Genomic DNA, 24719 nt, shown 5'->3' on the forward strand with positions numbered 1-24719 from the left:
ACTGCCCTGTCCTCCAAAGACAGTGGGTCCCGAGCAATGTCTGGCTGGTGTCAGTGGCTGGTATCCAAGGGGCTGAACTGGCAAAGCACCGAAGGCTCAGAGAGGGAACCTGGAAGCCACCCAAACTCCTCAAACCAAAACCAGCACAGATGTGAGCCTGAGCAGGGGCAAGGGGCTGGCCAGGGAGGGAGAGGGGCTGAGTGGGTAGGTTCTAGGGAGTCAGGGGGTCACATGGGCCAGATCTTTTGCCTGCTGCAAGAAAGCCACTAACCCAGTCCCTCCTCTCTCCAGATGAAACCCTGCAGCTCCAGTGGACTCAGGAGGAGGAAACCAGATGATGGAAACTGTAGCCAGCTGGGGATGGGGTGGGGGCCAACCTGTCCCCGCCTTCACACCCTTGGTAGGGGTAGACAATAAAGAGAAGAAAAGCAGGAGTCTGGGTATTGGGGGTCCAGGCTGGGCCTGAGCTGTCATTGAGGAGTGGGGGGCAGAAAGGGAAGTTCACACACAGGAAACCACAGGCAAGCAGAGCAGAGAAGAAAGCTTGGAGTGGTCTGGGGGACTGGACTCAACAGGCCCCCAGGAGTCCAAGAAGACCCCACTGCAGCCGTCTGACAATGATTGGTGTGATTCAGTCAGCCACACACCAGTATCACCTTTAATTCTTACACACCCTGGACGTAGGAATTATCATGCCCATCTTTCATATGAGGAAACTGAGGAATCAGAGAGCTTTGCCCAGGGTCACGCAATCAGGATTTGAACCTGTATGTCTCAGGCCCCCACAACTCAACCACTGAAGGAGACTGAAGCAGAGACCAGGGTCCCGGTAGGAAGGTGACTGCAGATAGGCTCTGAGGGCGGGGCTGTGGCTTCTCTGATCTCAGGGCCTTTCTCCACCGCCCAGGCCCCGCCTCTACCCCTCCCAGCGTTGCCTGGAAGTGTGGGGTGAGAGCTCCTCTTAGGACACCCCTTCCACTTAGGGAAAGAATCGCGCCCCCCAGGCTCTACCCAGGAGAGGATCCTCTCCTTCTTCCTCATCAGCACTCCACCTACCCCCGGGGCAGGGAGTACCGACACCTGCATCCCCACCCTCCAGGCCCCAGGGCCCACTGGCCCCGGAGCAGTCAAGCTGAGATGACGGTCAAGCTAGATTTTGAGGAGTGCCTTAAGGACTCACCCCGCTTCCGGTAAGTGTGCACAGGTCTCCAGGGGCGGGGGAGGGGGGCAGGCAGAGGCAGGGAGGTCCAATACCCCCTAATACACACGCACACCTTCCCCAAGTCGGAGGATGTCTTTCCAGGGAGTAAGTCTCAAAGGGACAAGATCCAGCTTATGGGCCAAAGCAGTACCTCTGCTATCAAATCTCGTGCTCTGATGCTCGCCACCCACTGCATGTGTGAAGGGGGCCCCTCCAGCCTCTCTCACTCCCAGAGCTGGCATTCCCTCCTCCCTCTCTCTGGACCCCTGCCCCTCCCCCAGCACCTGCACTGGGCGGTTAGCAACTTCCTGCCCTCGCCACATCCACCCTCTTTCTACCCTTCCTGCTCTGGCCTGGGCTGTAGTAGCTCCCACAGTGTGCAGAGTGAGCGAGCCAGAGAGGGTGGGTGGGCAGTTCTTAACCCATCAGCCTTTTCCGTCTGTACCCTTCACCCCCTAACCCCGACCCCCGGCCCTGCCGAGGTGGACAGACCAGATGGACCCAAGCTCTGTTCCTGTGACCCCATCCCTCCTTTCCCAGAGCCTCTATCGAGCTGGTGGAAGCCGAAGTGTCGGAATTGGAGACCCGGCTGGAAAAGGTGATCCTGACGTGGAGAGAGGTGACCCGGGGTGGGATTAAGATGAGAGGGGTGAGGCCAGGGAGAAAACTAGAGACCAAGAATGAGTTCCGGGGATTACTGAATGCTAACCAGGTGGGGTAGATGTTTGGGGCTACAGAGGAGCCAAAAAGTGGTTCTGTGCCCTGAAGGGGCTCAGAGTCTTGGAAAACAAGAGCACCTGTGGGCTTACTTGGTCGGTTCTTGAGACCTGCATTATGCGAGCCGTGGGGGCCTCAGGGAGAAGCAGGCTGTTTCTGCCCTCAGGGGGCTCACAGACTAGCCACGGAAAACAAACCAGTAAAACACTTGAACACACACAGTAAGGCCTTCCTAGATATTCTTTATAAAAACGGCACACTCCCACCTCCCTTATTTGGCTTTTTTTTTCTTTACAGCCTTTATCTCAATCTGACACGTTTTATGTTTACTCGCAGTATTAGTTTTCTATTATTGTGTAACAAATTATTACAAACTCGGTGACTTAAAACAACGCACAGGTGTTATCATAGGTTTTTTTTTTTTTTTTTTTTTTTTTTTTTTTATCATAGGTTTTGTGGGTCAGGAGTCGAGCACAGCTTGACTGCTCCGCTCAGGGTCTCACAGGCTGCAGCCGAGGTGTTGACAGAGGCTGTAGCCTCATCCGTAGCTGAGGGTTTTCTTCTGAGCTCATGTGATTGTTGGCAGAATTCAGGTCCTTGCTGTTGCCGGATGGAGGTGCTCATCTCCTAGAGGCCACCCACAGTTCCCTGCCACCGGGCCCTGTCCGTAGGCGGTTTACTTCATAGCAGCCTGCTTCTTCGGTGCCAGCAGCAGTCTCTCTTGCATGTGCTGGCAAGATGGCATCAGTTTATGTCAGAATGTGACCACAGCAGTGAATCTGTCACCTTTGTCATTTGGGGGTGTCATCCCATCGCCCTTGCCATATCGTATTCTACTGATTAGAAGCAAATCACAGGTCTCACTCACCCACACTCAGGGGTGAGGATTATGCAAGGGTGGGATCATCAGGGGTCACCTTAGCCTGTGTCTGTCAGGCTTGCCAATTTTTTTTCTTGTCTACTCTTCCCCACTGGAATGTAAGTGTCATGAGGAACTTGTACATTTTGTTTTTGCTCAATCCCCAGTGCCTATACCATGTCCTGAAAGTTAGTAGGTGACCAAATAATATATGCATTTTTTAATTGACGTGTAGTTGATTTACAGTGTTGTGTTAGTTTCTGCTGTACAGCAAAGTGATTCAGTTTACCTATGAATATATACACATATTTTTAAGTTAAACTTTGTATTTTTAGTTAATTGCAGAGTCACAAGAAGTTGCAAAAATAGTACAGAGAGATCCCACATACCTATCTCCCAACTTCCCCCAATGACAGCATCTTCCATAACTGTAGTAGTATACTCCCATACCAGGAAATTGCTGTTGGCATGATACAATGAACTGTCTAAAGACTTTACTTGGGTTTTACCTGTTTTGCATATACTCTTAAAAAAAAAATCTTTGTGTATAATTCAATGGCACTTTATCACACGTATAGATCTGCCGATGCAGGGGACACGGGTTCGTGCCCCGGTCCGGCAAGATCCCACATGCCGCGGAGAGGCTGGGCCCGTGAGCCATGGCTGCTGAGCCTGCGCATCCGGAGCCTGTGCTCTGCAATGGGAGAGGCCATGGCAGTGAGAGGCCCGTGTACCGCAAAAAAAAAAAAAACAAAAAAAACTCTTATCGCCACAAAGGAACTCTTTTGTGCCATTCTTTGTAATGATAACCCCCCTCCCCAGCCCCTTCCTCATCCATGACAACCACTCATCTGTTTTCTATCTCTAGGCTTCTGTCCTTTCTAGATTGTTATCTAGGTAGAATCATATAGTATGTGACCGTTCAAGATTGGCCTGGCCTTTTTGTTCCTCTCAGAATAATGTCTCTGAAGTTTATTCAAGTTGTGGCATATCAGTAGTGATCAGCAGTTCATTAATAGTTCACAGATGAATAGCTCATTCCTTTTGCCTTGCTGCCCCATGCTATTGTATGGATGTACCAGTGTGTCACTAGTTCAATCTTATGAAAGTTCCTTATTCAGGTATTTGGGAAGGAAGGTGAGGTGGTTAAGGAAAAGGCTGGACACCTTGCTCTCCCAAAGATCCTCCTCTGGCCAGTCACTTGTCCCTTTGTTTATCAAGCCTCCTTGTTTGTAATTAGGGCCAGACAGAATGGGCCCTAGGAGCACCATCTTTGCTCTGACCCTTGGGCCTAGCTGATGGATTAATATTTATGAGGGAATGTTTACTAAGCACAGAATGGACAACTGTAGACAGTAAATACTGTAGAATTTAATACCAACCAGATAGAACATTCATCCTGGGTGTCAGATAGAGTGTGAGGATGGCATTTCTGGGGAACTCTGGATCCAAGCAGACGGAGCAGGGCAGGAGAGACGTTTTGGAGGTGAAGCTGACACTGGCTTCGGTGACAGGCTGGGAGGAATTTTGTTCCAGGCATGGAGTAGTGGGAGCAAAGAAACAGAGATGAGAAAGCACCACGTGTGTGTTAGAAACTGGTCTGGGCCACAGAGGAGTGTAGATGAGGAGGGGCAGGGAGGGGCACAGCCCTGGGAAAGGGGAGAGGAAGTAGGACAGGAGCGGGGGTGGCACTGGGTATTGGTGGCGCGTGGCACGACTCCCCGTTGCTCTGTTGCTTCCTAGCTCCTCAAGCTGGGTAATGGCCTCCTGGAAAGTGGGCGCCACTACCTTGCCGCCAGCCGGGCCTTCATTGTTGGCATTTGTGACCTGGCCCACCTGGGTCCACCAGAGCCCATGATGGCGGTATGTGGAGGGTCCAAGCCAGGCTGGGGTGGGGTCTGGGATGTGGAGAGATCCTGTGGAAGGGGAGGGTTGGTCTGGGGTCTGCGGGTGCCAGGCCAGAGCAGGCTGGGTCTAGGGATGGGAGGGCCCTACCGCCCATGCCTGATACTCTCTCTGTGCCTCTTCTTGCCTAGGAGTGTCTGGACAAATTCACTCAGAGCCTGAGCCACAAGCTGGACAGCCATGCAGTAAGTGGGGGTAGGTAGGGCTGGTGAGGGGAGCAAGGGCGTCTGTGGTCCTGACCGTCACCTGCCAATTTCTGCTTCCCTCAGGAGCTTCTAGATGCCACCCAGCACACACTGCAGCAGCAAATCCAAACTCTGGTCAAGGAGTGAGTTAGGAGGGAAACCAGTCCTCCAGCCCTCTTCCCATTGCCGCAGGGGCCTCCCTGAATGAAGGAGTTGTGAGATTGGGGGCTTCTGGTGCCTTATTGTTAGCCCCCATCCCAAGGATCCCCTTGGAGTTCTGACCGTCCATAGGCTAGCTGCAAGGCTATGAGCGAATCTCAAGGACTTCTCTGCTGGGGGCAGGAGGGTGTATCGGTGATTTTCTGTTATCCCCACACCCCCAGAGGTCTCCGGGGCTTCCGAGAGGCTCGCCGGGATTTCTGGCGGGGGGCTGAGAGCCTGGAGGCTGCTCTGACCCACAACGCAGAGGTCCCCAGGCGCCGGGCCCAGGAGGCAGAAGAGGCCGGAGCTGCTCTGAAGGTTGCTCGAGCCGGGTACCGGGGACGGGCCCTGGATTATGCCCTGCAGGTGCCTGCCCCAACCTGCCTTCTTGGGGTGCCAGGACCCCAGTCACCTCGAGGCTGGAGAGTCACTGGTGTGCAGTGGGGGGTTGGGGGGTGGGTGGGTCATGCGTCTGTGTTTTCAAGGCTGATCTGAGGTCTTTTGGGTTCTCAGATCAATGTGATTGAGGACAAGAGGAAGTTTGACATCATGGAGTTTGTGAGTTGCCGTGGGCGCGAGGGCAGGGAGGGGAGGAGCCTGCTGATGGGAGCAGGAGGGAGAGGAAAAGAGAGGGGTCTGCCCCCTAGCCACCTTGTCCCCCAGGTGCTGCGTCTGGTGGAGGCCCAGGCCACCCATTTCCAGCAGGGCCACGAGGAGCTGAGCCAGCTGGCCCAGTATCGCAAGGAGCTGGGTGGCCAGGTAGAGACCCAGGGCGCAGGCAGGTGGAAGAGGGAGGGTAGGGGCTCTGAGATGACTCTCCTGGCCTTGTTTTGGGAGGCTGGGCCATCTGAGATGCCCCTCCTGTGCTCAGTTACACCGGCTGGTCTTGAATTCGGCTCGAGAGAAGAGGGACATGGAGCAAAGACACGTGCTGCTGAAACAGAAGGTGAGGGCTGGGCTGCGGGCAGGAAGCAGATGGGCCTGGGGCCTTGGTCTCTGCACACTTCAGTTGCCCTTTGACCCTTTTGTGCCCCCAGGAGCTGGGTAGGGAAGAGCCAGAGCCAAGCCTAAAGGAGGGGCCTGGTGGCCTGGTCATGGAAGGGCACCTCTTCAAACGGGCCAGCAATGCATTTAAAACCTGGAGCAGGTGAGGAGCAGACACCCCAATCGGCCAAACCCATCAGGTTAAATTTTTTTGAGTGTGCTAACTACAGCCAGGAAAAACAGACAAACCCCCTGCCTTCAGAGAGTTTACATTCCGTCAGCAAAGACAGACAAGAACGTAATAATTAAGTAAATTATCTCTTAGAAGGTAAGAGTACCATAGGTGAAAAATAATAAAGCAAGCAATGTGGAGAGCTGGGGAGGAGTTGCAATTTTAAATAGGGTGGGCAGGGAGTTCCCTGGTGGCCTAGTGGTTAGGATTCCGGGCGTTTGCTGCCGTGGCCCAGGTTCAGTCGCTGGGCAGGGAACTGAGAATCCCGCAAGCTCTGTGGCCAAAAAATAATAATAATGATAAAAATAAATAAATAGGGTGGTCAGCAAAGGCCTCATGAAAAGATGACTTCTGAGTGAAGACGGGAAGGATATCTGGGAGAAAATGTTCTAGGCAGAAGGAGGAGCAAGCACCAAGGCCCTGAGGAACCTGGAAGGTTTGAGGAACAGAGAGGAGGCCCAGGGTGTGGACAGAGGGAGGGAAGAGGAAGTGGTAGGAGATGCAGGTGGAGCTAATGAGGACGTGAATCACGACAGGGCCTTGTTGGCTCTACTCTGAGGGAAGTGGGGAGCCATCGCAGGGTGCGGAGCAGGGTGGTGATCTGCTCTGACTCGACCCCTTCCCCTTCCAGGGCCACTGCCAGCCCATATGGGATCTTTGCGCAAATTAGAAGAGAGAGCCCCTTCTCCAAGCTACTTTTTTTTTTTTAATTTTAATTTTAAATTAAAAATTTGGGGGGGCCACACTTCATGGCTTGCAGGATCTTGGTTCCCTGACTGGGGATCGAACCCGGGTCCTCGGCAGTGAAAGTGCAGAGTCTTAACCACTGGACTGCCAGGGAATTCTCTCCAAGATACTTCTACTTGCCAAAACATTGTAGCAATAGATTTATTAGACAATGCATTTTACTGCCATCTGCTGGAAAGTTGTCTTCATAAATGTTATCAAATCTGGGGTACTCGGGATGTGAATAGCACCCCTTAGATGTCCCTGGCTGCACCTCTGTCACCCTCCTCTGGAACATCTCATGGGATGGGCAGCCCGGTCTCTCTCCTCTCAGCAAGATCCTTATGGGACTAAGAGCACAGCCTCTCTCCTGTCTGTGTCCCGAGCCGCATTCCAATGCCGCCCATGTCATTAACCCTACTTCTGCCTCTTCCAGACGCTGGTTTACTATTCAGAGCAACCAACTGGTTTATCAGAAGAAGCACAAGGTGAGTAGGCCCAGGTCCTGGGTGCCTGGGCCCAGGAGGACTCAGCCCTGCTGTGGCTGCCTGGACGCCTGCCCCCCGATCTCCTTTCCCTGTCAGGACCCTGTGACTGTGGTGGTGGATGACCTTCGTCTCTGCACAGTGAAGCTCTGTCCTGACTCAGAAAGGCGGTTCTGCTTTGAGGTGGTGTCCCCCAGCAAGTGAGTGCAGTGCCCAGGGGTGACACCCGTATATCTCAGTTTTACCAACTGGAAAGGCAGGGCCAATCACAAAGGCATCCCTGGAGCAGGATCTTGGAGTCCCCTGATGCAGCCCCAGGCATTAGCCCTTTGGTGGCTCAATTGAGGGGCAGGCTAGGGGAGGGTCTAGGGTGAAGGGGGATATCTGGAAGGATATTACCAACTAGTGCATAGGTATTTCAATATGAGTGGTACCAGCTGAATACTAGCTGAATGTCAGCCTGCCTGTCCTGCCACTTGGCTCCCCAGGCCTCAGACCCCTCCCTGCCCTCCGGCTGCCCCCCTGCCCAGGTCCTGCCTCCTGCAGGCTGACTCAGAGCGCCTTCTGCAGCTGTGGGTCAGTGCTGTGCAGAGCAGCATCGCTACGGCCTTCAGCCAGGCTCGCCTTGATGACAGCCCCCGGGGTCCAGGCCAGGTACCTTAACATGGGGGTGCAGGGCCAGACTGCCCAGGGAGATGGGACATCGCTTCCCCTAGACCTCAGAGCCACTCTTTCTTCCCCTGTCTCCCCCAGGGCTCAGGACACCTGGCCATGGGCTCCGCCGCCACCCTGGGCTCTGGCGGGATGAGCAGGGGAAGGGATTCTGGTGGAGTCGGGCATGTGGCAGCCCAGGTGCAGAGCGTGGACGGCAACGCCCAGTGCTGTGACTGCCGGGAGCCGGCCCCTGAGTGGGCCAGCATCAACCTGGGCGTCACCCTCTGCATTCAGTGCTCCGGCATTCACAGGTCACTCCCCAAGGTCCCAAGCGCGGGCCCCTGCTCTTTCTGGCAGCAGTGGAGTGGGATGGAGGCAAGCTGGAGCCCAGCACAGGGGCTCCTCCCTCCCTTCCCGCCCTGCCTGGGCTTCCTCTCAGATTCTGTCTGTCGCTGGGCACAGGCCTGGGCCAATCCTATGGGGCACAGGGTGGACCCAGGTGGGCCCAGCCCCTCAGTGTCCTGGTCTGGCCTGGGTAGGGGGACACCCAGGGGGGTTGAGTGGCTTGACTGGATGAGGTGCGGGGTCAGGGCTGCTGAGGGCGGGGGAGCTGACGAAAAGCAGAGAGAGGTGTCAGATGTCCTGAGGCCTTAGCAAGTCTATGCGTCCCATCATTCTGGTGGAAGCGGGGAGGGGAAATGGCGTGGAAAGAGTTGTCCCGGCCAGAGTGCGTGGAGAGAGGGGAGGTGGCTGGAGAGGATGAGAAGAAGAGAGAAGAAGGAATGGTGAACAGGCGGGATCCTGCCAGATACAGGTCAAGGCTGCACGGCCCTGGCTGCCCTGCTGCCTCCTGGCCCAGTGCCTCTGCACGGGACCCCCACGCTGGACCTTGCCCCCAAGTCTTTCCAGGAGCAGCAGCACCTCCCCCGGCTGCTTCCCCCACAGAGGGCCTGACCTCCCCTCTGCCCTCCAGGAGCCTTGGAGTTCATTTCTCCAAAGTCCGGTCCCTGACCCTTGACTCATGGGAGCCGGAACTCGTGAAGGTGACTTGGGGTGCTGTGAGAGTGTGGGGTGCGGTGAGGGCAGGGCTGCAGAGCCCTGAGGGCTCAGACACTCACCTGCACCCTACCCGTCTGTCTCTGCCTCTGCCTGGGCCGCCTGAAGCTCATGTGTGAGCTGGGGAATGTCGTCATGAATCAGATCTATGAGGCCCGCGTGGAGGCCATGGCCGTGAAGAAGCCAGGGCCCAGCTGCTCCCGGTGAGGCTGGGGTGGAGGGACTGGGGCTGCCCTCCTTATGGGCAGGGAGGGAGGAGAGCCTGGGATGGGAGGAGGGAAGACTGTCGCCTTCTTCTCCCACAACCCTCCCCCACCAGGCAAGAGAAGGAGGCCTGGATTCACGCCAAATACGTGGAGAAGAAGTTCCTGACCAAGCTTCCCGAGGTTCGTGGGCGAAGAGGTGGCCGGGGGCCCCCGAGGGGGCAGCCTCCTGTGCCCCCAAAGCCGGGCACCATCAGGCCCCAGCCTGGGAGCTTCAGACCCAAGCCAGGTATAGGGTTGGCTGGGCATTTGTTGAGCGCCTGCCGTGTGCTCAGCATGGTGCCAAGCCCGGTGGGGAGGCACAGAGTCTGGGGCCCACGTCTTCCCCTCGAGCCTGTTATGGGGGGCCACAGCCCACTGGCACTGGTTTTTCGAGGCAAGAGTTTCGGGGATTACGGTGAAAGATGGGAAGGACCGTGGGGCTGGGAGGAAGCCAGGAGGGCTATGTGAGGGTGTCACCAGCATGAGAAAAGTCGGGAGAATGAGTTAGGGTTTCCAGAGGCCTGTGGAGGAGGGTGTGAGTTTGGCTGGAACCGAGGGAGCCAAGAGAGCTGAGGCTGACCGTCACCATGTCAGCTCACCCCTGACATCCCAGCCAGTCAGGGTGGTTGGACAGGAAGAGGTGAACACTGCCATCTATCCCATATGCCCTAGGGGACCTACCCACACCCACTCACACCCACCATCACCTCCCACCACAATCCCCAGTCTTGAAGGCCTCCCCACAGTTGAGAAGTGAACTATCCCATTACAGCATCGGGGGACTGTGCTGAGGGTTTTCTTCCCAGATTCACAGCTGGTTCCCCCTAACAGAGCCACCCTCTGAGGACCTGGGCAGCCTGCACCCTGGGGCCCTGCTCTTTCGAGCTGCTGGGCATCCTCCATCCCTTCCCACCATGGCTGATGCCCTCGCCCATGGAGCCGATGTCAACTGGGTCCACGGGGGTCAGGAGAATGCCACACCGCTGATCCAGGCCACAGCTGCTGTGAGAGTCTTGCCGACCTCCCCACCCCACCCCACCCTTAGGCTCCTCCTCTCCTCCCCTACTCCGGACTTTGGTCCCAGCTCTTAGCCTCTCCCACCTCATAGGGAGTGATAACCAATAGAGCCTGGTTGCTAAGAGTGTGAGATTTGGAGGCAGACAAACTTGGGTTTGAACCCAGACACTCACCACTTACAATTATGAACCTTCGTGTACCTCAGTTTCCTCATCTGTAAAATAGGGATAACATACCTCATTAGGTTGTACTATGGATTTAATGTATGAATACATGTAAAGAGCCGGAGCAGAGCCTGCCATCCCATACCCACCCTCGGAACTGACCCCACTCTAAAATATCTTTAAATTTGCCTCAAAAGATGCCACCCTTTATCCCCATTCTCTACTTCTCCACGCAGAATTCTCTTCTGGCCTGTGAGTTCCTCCTCCAGAACGGGGCAAACGTGAACCAAGTGGACAGCCACGGCCGAGGCCCGCTCCACCACGCAACCATTCTTGGCCACACGGGGTAGGGGCGGCAGGGATAATGACCTTGAGGAGGAAGGCTCCAGACAGGGTGAGGGGCCGGCTGAACTTGGCTGTCCTGTCCAGGCTGGCCTGCCTATTCCTGAAACGGGGGGCCGATCTGGGAGCCCGAGACTCTGAAGGCAGAGACCCCCTGACCATCGCCGTGGAAACAGCCAACGCTGACATCGTCACTCTGTGAGGATGCCTGAAGAGGCGGGGCTAGCGCTTGCACTATCCACTTGGGCGGGGCTAACACCGAGACCCCTGCGTGCTAGGCGGGGCCTGGGGAGGGGAGGGGCCAGCTCCAGGACCAGACGTTGAAAGGATGCTCCAAGTGTTGACTGAGGCTTGGAGTAGGAAGGGGGGAGGGCAGGGTCCGAGGAAGGTGAGTTTATTCTGAGAGAGGCATCATTCATTAACATTGTTGTCTGGCGTCTTTAAAGCACTAGACCCTGGGGAAACAGGTGAATGAAACAGCCCAGCTCAAAGGATGGGAGTTGGGGCGGGGGGAGTGAGGAGAATGTCATTCATTCCTTAATTCCCTCCCCTTCAGGCTGCGATTGGCAAAGATGAGGGAGGTCGATGCGGCCCAGGGCCAGGCTGGTAAAGTACCCCCCACCCCCCTCTTTCCCCACACAACATTGTAACTCTGGGCTTCTGGCCGCTGGTGACCCGTCCCCAACCCCCTGTGCCCAGCTTCATTGATTAATTACATCATTTATTCAACAAATATGTATTGGGCCCATCCTACGCACCGGGTCCTTGAAACAGAGCAAAGAATAGGCGAGGGCGCCGCCCTGACGGTGCAGATGTCCCTTCCACCCACGCTGGAAGCGCGTGCTCTTACCAGGCCGGGCTGTCCCTATTGTACTCTTCCGTGCTAGGGCCCAGCCACCCGGCATCCCAGCCCTTCCTCCCTCCCCTCAGGAGACGAGACGTATCTCGATATCTTCCGCGACTTCTCCCTCATGGCGTCCGACAACCCGGAGAAGCTGAGCCGGCGTAGCCATGACCTACACACGCTTTGATCCCAGGCCTTCGAGGGCCCGCACCTCCCATCCCTGCCCTTCCCACCGCCCTCCCCTTTCTATTAAAGCCTTTGTGCTTTGCTCTTCAAAGTTCATTTATTGAGCATCCCCGTCGGGCGGGTGAGGTGTAGGACACTGAGGCTTCTGGGGTGCAGGAGCGATTGGGAGTTTGCGAACTGGAGTCACTCGAGGGGCGACTCCCGGGGAGTGAACTGGGAGCTTCGGCCTCGGCCCGAGTGCCGGGCGGCTCTGAGGCGGGGCTGGCGGGCTCAGGAGACGTGGTCAGACCCGTCAGGCCCGGCAGAGGCCGCTTGCGTGGGCTGGGTCCAGCCTTCTCTGGGGGGGATGGGGGGTGCTGGCATAGGACCGGGATGGAGAGGCTGGCTCGGGCCACCCCAGCCCGGAAGCATCCCTGGAATGCGGCAACTCAGCACCCGCCCCCTCGGGAATTCCCTGCGGGAGCGACTAAAAAGGAACTAATCCAAAACCCCCGACGGCTGGGCCTCAGTTTTTTTAGCTGCCGGATAGGAGACGCCGGCCCCCGCCGAGTTGCAGACGTGAGGTCGGGCACACCTAGGGGCCGGCGGGGCCGTCACGGCCACATCCTTAACGACGCGCCTGAGTCACCCCCCGGACCCCACCCGCGCTAGCGTCCGCCAGTCCAGCCCGTCAGCCCCGTCTCTCCAGTTCGCCACTCCGCTTCCACCACCACCGGAGCCGCGCGCTCCGGGCGGGGGCGGGGCGCCCAGGGGGCGGGGCTGCCTCTTAAAGGGCCCCCGGCCGCTGCCCTTAGGCCACCTCCTTGGGGCGGAGAGTACTTAAGCGGCTGCGGCGAAACCCGGAGAAGGCGGCGGCGCCCGGTCCCGAGACTCCCGGCTGCTTCCATAGGAGTCCTAGGACCCTCCCAGCTCGGATTGAGCGTGTATCTTCGCTCCCCAGCCGATACAGAGGCACCTCCGCCATCGGCTCCGGTCAGCCTCGCCTCCTTCTCCTGGGACCAGCGCCGGAGCCAGGCCAGGCCAGGCCTCTGACTGGCCCCCGGAGCCCTGCGTGGACTCGCCCACGGTGACAGCGGTCTGCCCGAGAAGCTGGTCCCTTCAGAGTCGGCCTTGTGCTCGCCACCGTCACCTGCTGGTTGGATTGCGGAAACCCACTGTCAGAAGACCACAGAAAGGAATCGCCGACCACCCAGAATTGGATGCGTGTGGACCTAAATCTCCCGTCCCTCTCTGACTTCCCTCTGCTCGTTTCATCCGTTGTCTCAACCTTTCTGGCGTTTCTGTGCCCGGAAACCATCCTCCACCACCCAGGTAGCTGGGGTGAGCCCCCAATCTTGCTGCCTTGTACTCCAACCTGAGCCTCCGACCCAGAGACAGTCTGAACCTTACGACCCAATTCTGCACACATCCAGGAAGTTCTGCCTTTTCTTCTCTTTCGGTGTCTTCGATACTTCTCAAAATTTCTCCTCCTCCTGTGCCCTCCTCGCCCCCCTCCTTTGGGGGCCCCGTGACCCTGAATGTCGGGGGCACGCTATATTCCACTACTTTGGAGACCCTGACTCGATTCCCAGACTCCATGCTGGGGGCCATGTTTAGGGCTGGTACTCCCATGACCCCCAACCTCAATCCCCAGGGAGGCGGCCACTACTTTATCGACCGAGATGGCAAGGCCTTCCGGCACATCCTCAATTTCCTACGGCTGGGCCGCCTGGACCTGCCCTGTGGATATGGGGAGACAGCGCTTCTCAGGGCAGAGGCTGACTTTTACCAGATCCGGCCCCTCCTGGATGCCCTGCGGGAACTGGAGGCCTCTCAGGGGACCCCGGCACCCACAGCCGCCCTGCTCCACGCAGATGTAGATAGCAGCCCCCGCCTGGTGCACTTCTCTGCTCGTCGGGGCCCACACCACTATGAGCTGAGCTCTGTCCAGGTGGACACCTTCCGGGCCAACCTCTTCTGCACCGACCCTGAGTGTCTGGGTGCCATGCGTGCCCGATTTGGTGTGGCCAATGAGGACAGGGCGGAGGGAGGCCCACACTTTCATCTGGAATGGGCCCCCTGCCCTGCAGAGCTCCCCGAAGTGGAGTACAGGAGACTGGGGCTGCAGCCGCTGTGGACTGGGGGGCCAGGAGAGCGACGGGAGGTGGTGGGCACTCCGGGCTTCCTGGAGGAGGTGCTGCGGGTGGCCCTGGAGCATGGCTTCCGTCTCGACTCCGTCTTCCCTGACCCCGAAGACCTGCTCAACTCCCGATCTCTGCGCTTTGTCCGGCACTAGGAACTGAGAACTAGGAATGCTGCCTTCAGTTTGACTGTGTGGGCGAGGGGGGGGTTAGAAAGAATGGGTCAGTAAAGAGGGTGAAGTCTCTCCTGAGCCTCTTCCTAGCTCTGCTCCTGGAGCTGTGAGAGTCAGGGGCCCCGTTGCACCTGACTGGAGCCCAGATGTGGGCAGGAATCCCCAAACCGGAGAGAGCCCAAGGGCTCATGACACCAGAGGGTCTGGACTGGTGCTAATCCTGGGAGGGGTGGGGAAGCTTCCGTGGCTGGTCCTCGCCTGAGCCTGGGGACCTTCGGTGTTTCCTTGCTTGGAGCTTAGTATCCAGGGTCTGGAAAAGTGGGGATGCTTCTCTGCCCAGGCTAGGCTTAGCAGAACCGTGGAGGCACAGTGAGGTTTGGGGGAAATGAGAGACTTTAGATTGCTCTAATGTGGTCTTCTGGACTGTGACTTCTCCTGGAGCTGGTGGCCTGGCCTGGCCTGACCAATGATAGGTCAGAACACTCTGAAACACGGGAAGGGAGATTCTTTGCTGTGTTCCAAGCCACCACTGAGGGAGACAGAAGGGCTACACCCCATCCTAGCTTGGCACAAGGGAGCTAGGAGAATCCCCATTAACTATGGGGCTGGAGCATCCCTCTGGAGATCCAAGTGTTTTAAAGGATCCCATATTGATGGTGGGGCTGGCCATGGGGAGGAGCAGGACATCTCCTTGCGTCCTCGCCTTCCTTCCTTCATGTGAACGTGCCTGTTAGCCAGTGAGTCTGACTGATGCATGGGTCCCTGGCATCCTGGCTCCCATCCATGTCGCTGGAGGTGGTGTCTGTGTGCTGGCTTTTCTGTGGTCTCTGCGTGTCCAGGCCTGTTTGGGGTTGCTCAGAAACTATTTTGGCACCAGGTGTGTCCGCGGTATGGGTGTGAGTAGACTGAGAATTAGGTTAATCCCAAGGTGTGTGTGTGTACATGTGCTTCACATCACCACGTAGGCAGGAGGGGCCTGCTGGGCTTTGAGTCACTAGGATCTTCTGGTGAGAAGTAAGAGAAGTCACTGGGCTTAGCTGGGCCTTGGAGGCCTGTATAGAACTCTCGGTTACTAAGGCAACAATGAGCCTGTTGCTAGGAGATAGCTGGGGAAGGCCCAAGGCTGCCCAGGGCAGAGAGGAGATGAACAGAAGAGTTTGAGAGAGTGGGGGAGGATATGGAAAGGGATGGGATACTCACAAACAACTTCTCCACTGGGGGAGTCACTTATTATTTATCACTGGTCATGATTTACAAGAAGAAAAATAAAGTTTCTCTTGGAACCACAAACTCGTAAAGGCTGCTGAGGGCTAGGTTGGGAGTACAGCAGAAGACCTGCTTTCTCTGTCCATGTCCCACTAGAGGTTTCTTCTTCTGGCCCCAGTTCCTTGGGCCCCAGGTTTACCCCAGTCAGTCAGGGATGGAGCAGTGGCACTGTTCTGGAATGTTCTAGAGACTCCAACTGTTCTGGAACACTCTAGAACCTCCAGGCAAAGGACTGGAACCAGGATCACAGAGCATTCCAAGGCCTTCCCAGCCTAGGTGGGGCCAGCCCCCGCTCCAGAACCCGCAGCGGGCCTCATGTGGATGTTGGCACTAGGTGGGATCTTCCTGGCAGCCGCCCAGGCCTGTGTCTTCTGCCGCTTCCCAGACCGTGACTTGTCGGGCCGCCTGGCTCAGCTTTGCAGCCAGATGGAGGCCCAGTGGAAGGACTGTGAAGTCTCCTGGAACTTCTCGGCCTTTGCCTTAGGTAAGATCAGACATCCAGGGATGGGCTCAGCAACAGTCACCCCTGTGCCCTAAAGGGGCTGCATGTGGCCTCCCAGCTGTGCCTCTCAGCCATCTTCTCAGTCCACTGGCCTCTCTGGACACACTGGCCTCTCCCTCTGGGAGAGCTTCTTCAGACCCTGGGAAAGTCAGGAAAGGCCCCAGAACCTCCTTCTGGGCCAATGAAGGAATCTCGCCCGGTCCTTATCCATCTCCACAGATGATGCATCCTTGAAAAAAGTCACAGAGAAGACTCACAGAGTCCTGAGGGTCATGGGTGAGGCCGAGGGGGAGGTACAACGCAGGGGCTTGGATGGCACCAAGGAGGGGGTTGGGAGGAGGGGGCTGGGGAGGCAGGGAAGGGTGGTGGGTGGGTGGAGACAGGAGGGCGTGATGGGGAGGCGCTGGGTGAAGGTGTGGAGGTGAACCGGCGCTGCTGAGACCCCGGGCACTAAAGCTGCTCTCTGCCTCCCCAGAGATCGAAGGGTCTCTCTCCTCACTCCTTTCATATTGGAAATGGCTTCAAAAGACCAAGCTCCCAGAATACAACAGGGAAGGTACTGATGCGGGGAGGGATCAAGGGGTGCCTAGGTCCTCAGGCAAAGGAGGGTGTGGCTGAGCTCATCCACCCCCATCCTCCTTGTCTTTCATTTCAGCTCTCTGCGCTCCCGCCTGCCGTGAGTAGGAAAGGGAAGGGGTAGCAAGGGCCAGGGGCCTCGGGGGGACCTGAGGAGAGCCTGCAGTTTGGGGAGGAAGTGTGGGACTCTCGCAGGGTTCAGCGAAGCTTCCCGCCCCAGAGCTGGTCCTGCTGTCTCCTGCAGGGGGCAGCACCATCCTGTACAACTGCTCCACCTGCCAGGGCTTCGAGGTGTACTGCTGGCCCCGAAAGCGCTGCTTCCCAGGTCCTTACTCCCCACCCCTGCCTCACCCCGCCCAGATCTCTGAGCTGTTAGGCTACCCCAGCATCGATGGGTGTGGTCCCCGGGATCATTCACTGCCTGCTGGGGTCCCTGCAGGAAGTCACGATCTTTGGGAAGCCAGGATTCTGCTGCTCTTTGTCTCTGGAGCCGCCCTCCTCCTGGGTATTCTGAGCTTCGCGGTGGAGTGAGTTGGGGGATAAGGGCCAGAAACAGCCTCACTACCTCCGACCCATCAGTACCCTTCCCCACCCCCCATCCTTCCTCTTTCCCTCCCAGCCCCCTCCCCTTCCCTTCCCTGGACTCCCACCCTCTGTCTTCCCTCAGGTACTGCCACCTCCAAGCAAAAAGTGACTTGTGAAGACGAGGACACATCTTAGCCTCCAGTTCTAAGGAGCATGTGCCCACAACTTCCATTTCTCTCGTGGGGCGGGGTGGGGGGGGAGGGGGGCAACCAGACCCTTAGTTCCAGCCCCAACGGTTCAGTCTTCCAGACCCTGATACCCAGACATCCCCACAATCCCAGCGTCAGATGGCGTCCAGGGACCCAGGCACCCACAGCTGGAAAGTTCCTCCCCTCCAGTCCTCAACCAATCAGACAGAGGCAGTCACCATGCCAGGAAAATATCTACAGAAGGAAAGAATCCCCTCCATACACACTCCCACTCCCACACCCCCTTCTGCCTGTTCCCGGAAAGCGGGGGCTGTCTGCCCCAGAAGCTCCTCTTGGCCCTCCTGTGACTGATTGGGAATCCGGGAATGAGTGTTCTGGAAAAGTCCCTCCCCCTAGAGTGAGACCACATCACTCAGACTGCTGGCATGCTACCCTTCCATTTAATACTGTGAAGGCTCCCACAGAGGCCCAACTAAACCTGTTGTCAAATGGCCTCGACCTCTGCCTGGCCTCTGTCTGCGACTGGGGAGGGCAGAGGGAGCGCGGGAGCCTCTTGTAGCCCAGTGGTTCTCAGCCGGGGGGGTGGGTGGATTTTGCACGCGATGAGACGTTTGGCAATATATCTGGAGACATTTTTGATTGTTTTGATTGGGGGTTTTGAGGATGTGCTACTGGCGTCTAGTAGGCAGAGACCAGGGACGCCGCGAAATATCGAAAAACGCCCGGGAAAGTCCTCCACGACAAAGAGCTATCGTGCGTGTCCGAACCGTCAGCAGTGTGTGGTTGAGAGACCCTGGTATTTGGTCCTTTGGCTATCAGGAGTTTGGGTTTGGGGGATGGGAGATGGGACATGAAAAGAGAGGCCTATCACCGACCATAGTCTCAGCCCGAGGACCTGGGCCGGCCTTCACCTAGCGCTGTGGTTTACAAACTGGGTCCCTAGAGGCTCCCAGTTCTCAACCAGCTGGACATTGGAGTCATCTGGGCAACTTTAAAAACTACCTGTTGCTGGGCCTCATCTCCAGAGATTCTGAGTGTAGTGGTCTCATATGGGGCTTCAGTTAATCTAACTTACAGCCAGGGTTAGAACCACTGTTTGGGGGATCCATTAAGGTCCTGGGGATGGAGAGGGGAACACTTACCCCTCCCAGGAGAACACCTTCTATTTTGTTCTACACATTCTAGTCCAGTCCTTTCATTTTACACCAAAAAATGAGACCCTGAGATCACACAGCCAGGTCGTACAACTTGCCCGAGATCATACAATGATTCATACATTCATTCATTTGACAAATACTAAGGGATTGCCGGTCACATGCCAGGCAGCGTTGCTGCCCGTACTGGGGTGAGAAACCCGCTCCCGACTGCCCAGGCACCACAGCTCTCCTCTGGTTTGCGGTAGCTGCCTCACACCCTCTTAGGCTGTGCCCTCTTTCCAGGCTCAACATTTTGGAGCTGTCCTTGTTTTCACACCCAATGTGCAGTGGGTCAACCGTTCTGTCCACTCCTGAAGGATCTCTATCCCATCTGTCTCCTCCTCCTGCTCTATGGCCCCCAGCCCACTCTAGAACCCTCTCGTCGTGGACCCCAGTCTCCCAGATGTGCATCTGACTCTGCCCACGCCCCTCAAATCCACTGCACCCTCAGTGGCCACACTGATCTTCTTAAAACTCCACATCGCTCAAACATCCTGTCTAGTATCAAATGATGCTTAAGAACTTGGGCTCTGGAGTTGGGCTGCCCGACTTCAAATCCTGGCTCTGGTTCTTACTGGACCTTGGGAAAGTCATTTAATTTCTCTGTTCCTGTTTCCTCATGTTTTAAATGCAGATCATATATTTCCTTGAGTCCATGGCTTTTTTTTTTTTTCTGTTTACATTTGAACATCTCTGAAGAACCCATCTTAAATTGAAGACATGTCATGGCATAATGGTATATTTTACAATTGATGATATCTTAAATTCAACCCAGCGGTACTGACCTTACAGAATTACTGCGAGGTCCAAATCAGTCCATATAAAATCCTTGGGACTGTGCCCAACGTGTAATGGGCCCTCATTAACTATCAGCCATTATAATCTCTTACTTAAAACCTTCCCTAGCTCTTCCTTGCCTGCAGAGTATAGAGTTGGCCCTTGACCCTGACATTCAAGGCTCTCCATCAGCAGCTCCCACCATCTTATATAGTCATCAGGCCAGAACTGTCCAGACACAGAACTGGAATCTCCCTTGAACGCCCCACAGGCATCTCAGACTCCACAAGTGTCCACCTCCCTCAGACATGCCTTCCTCCTGACCCCACCCCCTCCTGGGATCTCTCAGGCTTAATGGCAGTGCCCGCAGTGTCATGGGCATCCTCCTCCTCTCATGCCATGTGCCCACTTCTTACCTGTAGGTGATCTACCTTGGTCATACTTCTTGGAATCTGACCCCCAGGTGTCCCTGGAGCTTTATCTCAGCTCTGCCCACCTCACAGCCATACTGAGTCACTTCTAGTTGCCCCAACACTGTTTCCTCATGTCTGCTCGCCTTTGTCCAGTCTTGTGCCTCTACCTGGAATGACTATCTCCTTTGGCTCAGATATCACCTCTTCTGAGAGGCCTTCTCTGAGCTCCTGAGTCAGAGTGGCATGAGTCTGCTCTAGGCATCTCTCATGTGGCACCTGTTACATCAGGTGGTGGTGTTTCTTTACACATCTTCCCTCTACACCACGCATTCCTCTCTAAAGCCACTGCTTAAGGTTTTGTGTCTTTGTTTCCTCAGAGCCTGGCACATGGGAGACGCCAGGAAGTGTCCCTGATGACTCCAGCACCTTCTCTGAACCCGTGTGATATGCCTTCCCCATATAAGCCCTTCATGAGCACTTAGCACAGGAGGCTGGTGGAGTTTGTGCTTTTTTTGTGCGCATAAGGCCAACCGACCGCAGTGTGGCCTGCCAGGGCAGGGATGGTTTTTCTGAGCCCCTCACCAAACGGGAGGCTTCTGTGGGTGTGGCAGTTGTAAACAATGGCCCCACATTCTTTGACATGCCTCCCACCTAGAGGTAGGTTCTATGTATCCTTCCCTTGAACCCGGGCTCCATGACTAGCAGGCCAATTGAATGTGGCAGAAGGTACAGTGTGCCACTTTCTGAGCCCAGGCCTTAAGAATCTAGCACCTTCTGCCCTCTGCCTTTTGGGACACTCACTCTGGAACTCAGTCACTCATGCTATGTGGATGCCCAGCCTACGTCGAGTCCACATGGAGGACTTCCCTGGTGGTCCAGTGGTTAAGACTCCGTGCCTCCACTACAGGGGGCACGGGTTCAATCCCTGGTCCGGAAACTAAGGTCCCGCATGCCGCGTGATGCAGCCAAAAACAGAGTCCTCATGGAGGGATTCAGCCAAAAGCCAGCGTCTACTGCCAGACGTGTGAGTGATACCACAGCTGTCAAGTCATCCCCAGACTTTGTTTTTCCACCCAAGGCCCCAGACATAATAGAGCGGAGATAAACCATTCCCACAGTGTCCTGTTGGAGGTCCAGACACTAAAAGTCTAGAGCATAATAAAATAGTTGTTTTAATGCCACTAGGCATTGTTGCTCAACAATAGATAACTGGAACAGTGGGGCAGAAAAAAAAAGGGCCTAGGAGCTGGCACTAAAGGCCCTGGGTTGGGACTTCTCTGGAGGTCCAGTGGTTAAGACTCTGCGCTTCCACTGCAGGGGACTCGAGTTCAGTCCCTGGTTGGGGAACTAAGATCCCGCATGCCGTGAGGCACGGCCAAAAATAATAATAATAAAATAAAATAAATAAAGGCCCTGGGTTGATGACATTGCTGGCCCTGCCACTTCCTAGCTATGTATGTACATGAGAAACATCACTTCACCAGCCTGAGCCTCAGTCTTCCTACCTGTAAAATGGAGTTAATGATGGCTAACAGGTATGGAGACTACATGTCAGACATCATTCTAAGCATTTGAAGCATTGTATTAGTGACCTACAGCTGTGTAACAAATTATTCTAAAACTCAATTGTCTAAAACGATAAAGCCTTACTATCTCACAGCTTCTGTGGATCAGAAATTCAGGAGCAGCTAAAATGGGTGTTTCTGGCTCAGGGTTTCTGATGAGGGTGCAGTCAGGATGTTGGTCAGGGTTGCAGAAATCTAAGGGCTGGTGGATCAGCTTCCAAGATGGCTCACTCACACGCCTGGCAAGTCGGTGCCGGCTGCCGGCAGGAGCCTCTCCATAGGGCTGCTTGACTTGCCTCAGGACATGGTGGCTGGCCTCCTTCAGAGCGAGTGACCCAAGAGAGGAAGGCAGAACCCACACTGTCTTTCACGACCTAGCTCAGAAGTCACACGCCATTCTTTTCACAATATCCCATCGCTTACACGGATCAGCCGTATTCATTGTGGGAAGGCACAGCACTGTGACATCAGGAGGGCAGTTCGTTGGGAGCCATTTTGGAGACTGGCTACCACACACCTAGACACAGTTAATTCTCCAATAACCCCGCGAGGTAGATACTCCTAACAAGCTCATCTTGAAGATGAGGAAACGGAGGCATAAAAACGTGAAGTAACTTGCTCAGATTTCTAGGATGGTAAGTGGTAAAGTGGGGATTCAAACTCAGGTAGTCAGGCTCCAGAGGTGAGATCTCAGCTACTGCTCTGTAAAGGCCCTCAGCTCCATTATGAGCCTGAAGGAATATGGTAGATACAAGAGTGCTTCCACCTTAGGGGACTTCCCTGGCGGTCCAGTGGTTAAGACTCCACACTTCCAAGGCAAGGGGCCTGGGTTCGATCCCTGGTCAGGGACTAAGATGCCACCTGCCACGCGGTGCAGCCAAAGAATAAGGGAAAAAAATAAAAAAGGAGTCCTTCCACTTCAGAAAGTAAACCACCAGATATATACAAGGTGGTGGGCTGGTGACTCCATTAATGAGTGAGGCAAATGCCAATTGGGAAAGGATGGGACCTCAGGGTCCTGGGAGATGGAGATGGGGTGATGGAACAAAGGGTTTTACCCAAGGGTCTGGGGGGAGCTAACCATGTGGCGCCAGGGAGTGCCACATGGGGAGGGGGGCAGGGATGGGTTCACCAGGAGAATGTTTACAGATAAAGTTTAGAAACTGTCATCCCCATCACTCCCAGCAAAGGAGCTCATGATGTCAAAAATCTTTGTTTCACTCTACCCAGATGACTCTGTCTCATCCCTTTGTTCAGCAAAGGTTACTGAGCACTTATAAGTCAGGCACTTAGACTGGGCACGGGAGACCTAGCAATGCCCGGGCAAGATGAAGTCACTTTCTACCTGGAGCTTGGAATCTAGCAGGGAAGACAGACAAGTTACTGGCAAATTCTACCAGAGCAATGAGTGCAATGACGGGAAAGCACAGGGATCTTGGGGTGCAGGGGAAGAGACCTGACCAGTTAGGAGTAGTCTTCCTGAACTTAGCAAGGCCAGGTTGGGAGAAGGGTGGGAAGACTTCCAAGCAGAGGGAACAGCCATGCAAAGGTTCAGAAGAGAGACAGCCAGAAGGCTGCGGTGCTTTCCCGGGCCCAGAGGTTGATGTGGGTCAGGTGGAAGGGGGAGAGCCTAGTGACCTCAGGGCTCAGAGGAGAAAAGGATAAGGTAAAGAGGCACCAATGTCGTTCCTGATAGGAGCCGAGAGGTTTCTGCACAAGGATGGGCCCTACTCCTCACCCAAACCCAAGGTGGGAGAGGGGAGGTTGGCCACCTGGGTGCCCTCTCTACTCGTCCTCCTGGTTCTCTGCCCTGCAGAGAAAGACTTGGCCCTGGTGGTGTGGATGTGTTCATCTTTCTCGGATGCAGGGCCTGCAGGCAGGGCAGAGGTTGGGGAAAGGCAGATGGAGGGGGTGGTGCTCGATCTGGGCCTCCAAGTTTAAGTGTTAGCAGGATGCCCCATCTCAGCCTGGAGGAGGTGCTCCCAGTGGGGGTGAGGATGGTCAGGCTGTGCTCCCCCACACCCCATCATCCTTCATGGTAAAAGGTGGAGATGAGAGAAGCTTAACTCCAAAAGTAAGAAACGAATAGGGAGAAGGGGAGGGATAAAGGGGCCTCTGATTCCCTAGGTTTTTTCCAAGCCAAAGACAAAGGAGGGGCAGAGCCCCTGCCTCTGGTTTCCTGCTGGAGCACAGAGGACCTAGGCTAGGAGTCCAATCAGTAGCAACCCCCATCCTCAGCCTCCTCTCCATCCCACAGCCAAGGTCCAGGCAGGGGCAGCCTCTCTCCCCTGAACCAGTGGTCAGGGCCTCTTCCTTGAGCTCCCTGCTGCTTCTCTCTCACCTTTCCCTAGCCTCTTACTACCGCAGGCTGGTTCTGTCACTAACCTGTTAAACCTTTCAGTGGTTACCAGGTAAGGCCCAAGCTCCTGAGTGTGTTCTGCAAGACCCTGCAGAATGAATCCAACCAGGGCAAGGATCACGTCAGCTTGTTCACCTGGGTCCCCAGAACCGTGAAAGCTTGCTGGAAGGCTGAACTGATGCCTAGTTTGGCTTCTGCCAGCCTCTCCGGCTGCATTTGCCTTCATATCCCCCCATGTGCTCTACACTCATGTATTCATTCAACTCCCAGAGGACCTCTAGTGCCCCCAGATCTGTGAGGACACTGGACATTCAGAGGAAAATCAGGTTTCACATGCTCTTCCCTGAAGATGCTCATGGAGCATTGTGTTTCCCACCAAGAACTTGGACAACACCAAGATGAATCTCAAAAATGGGTTGAGTGAAAGAAGCCAAATGCAAATAATAAACAGCGTGTGATTCCATTGACAGAAAGGTCCAGAGCAAGCAAAAGTGATCTATGGGTTTTAGAAATCAGAAGAGCAGTTGCTGGGGAATTCCCTGGCATTCCAGTGGTTAGGACTCAGCGCTTTCACTGCCAAGGGCGCGGGTTCAATCCCTGGTCAGGGGAACTAAGATCCTGCAAGCCTGCGCTGCATGGCCAAATTAAAAAAAAAAAAAAGAATAGCAGTTGCCTCTGGGGAATGGCATTGATTGAAAATGGGCATAAGGCTACTTCCTGGGATCACAGAAATGTTCTGGGGACTTCCCTGGTGGTCCAGTGGTTAAGACTCCGCGCTCCCGGGCTTCCCTGGTGGCGCAGTGGTTGAGAGTCCGCCTGCCGATGCCGGGGACACGGGTTCGTGCCCCGGTCCGGGAAGATCCCACATGCTGCAGAGCGGTTAGGCCTGTGAGCCATGGCCGCTGAGCCTGCGCGTCCGGAGCCTGTGCTCCCCAACGGGAGAGGCCACAACAGTGAGAGGCCCGCGTACCGCAAAAAAAAAAAAAAAAAAAAAAAAGACTCCCCACTCCCAATGCAGGGGGCTTGGGTTCGATC

At 55.6% G+C, this 24719-nt stretch overlaps 3 protein-coding genes across 10 annotated transcripts; all 3 read left to right on the forward strand.

Annotated features, from left to right (window-relative positions):
* The first annotated feature begins 355 nt into the window (after positions 1-355).
* ACAP1 (ArfGAP with coiled-coil, ankyrin repeat and PH domains 1) lies at positions 356-15586 on the forward strand. 4 transcript variants are annotated; one of them, XM_033423004.2, is made up of 22 exons: positions 357-1190; positions 1742-1820; positions 4521-4640; positions 4814-4867; positions 4952-5010; positions 5251-5434; positions 5582-5626; positions 5732-5827; positions 5940-6014; positions 6106-6215; positions 7447-7498; positions 7595-7695; positions 8026-8149; positions 8249-8460; positions 9123-9192; positions 9314-9408; positions 9525-9697; positions 10282-10454; positions 10868-10977; positions 11061-11171; positions 11530-11579; positions 11904-15586. In XM_033423004.2, the coding sequence occupies exons 1-22, from the start codon at positions 1138-1140 to the stop codon at positions 12002-12004; spliced, it is 2247 nt and encodes a 748-aa protein (XP_033278895.1). In that variant the 5' UTR covers positions 357-1137; the 3' UTR covers positions 12005-15586. The 4 variants fall into 4 exon arrangements, with proteins under 4 accessions (XP_033278896.1, XP_033278895.1, XP_004266973.1 ...); XM_004266925.4 differs by having other exon boundaries at positions 1742-1799; XM_049702358.1 differs by having other exon boundaries at positions 358-1190; positions 1692-1799.
* KCTD11 (potassium channel tetramerization domain containing 11) lies at positions 13613-14278 on the forward strand. Its single transcript, XM_049701949.1, has one exon. The coding sequence runs from the start codon at positions 13613-13615 to the stop codon at positions 14276-14278; it is 666 nt and encodes a 221-aa protein (XP_049557906.1).
* A 142-nt stretch (positions 15587-15728) lies between the features above and the next one.
* TMEM95 (transmembrane protein 95) lies at positions 15729-19221 on the forward strand. Of its 5 annotated transcripts, XM_004267222.3 has the most exons (7): positions 15729-16046; positions 16284-16340; positions 16540-16620; positions 16720-16740; positions 16885-16965; positions 17080-17167; positions 17308-19221. In XM_004267222.3, exons 1-7 carry the CDS (start codon positions 15878-15880, stop codon positions 17339-17341), a joined length of 531 nt encoding a protein of 176 aa, XP_004267270.2. In that variant the 5' UTR covers positions 15729-15877; the 3' UTR covers positions 17342-19221. The 5 variants fall into 5 exon arrangements, with proteins under 5 accessions (XP_004267270.2, XP_033278916.1, XP_033278917.1 ...); XM_033423025.2 differs by having other exon boundaries at positions 16885-17167; XM_033423026.2 differs by lacking the exon at positions 17080-17167.
* The last annotated feature ends 5498 nt before the right edge of the window (positions 19222-24719 follow it).

This window comes from Orcinus orca, chromosome 19, assembly GCF_937001465.1.
Source record: "Orcinus orca chromosome 19, mOrcOrc1.1, whole genome shotgun sequence".
NCBI classification, from domain to species: Eukaryota; Metazoa; Chordata; class Mammalia; order Artiodactyla; family Delphinidae; genus Orcinus; species Orcinus orca.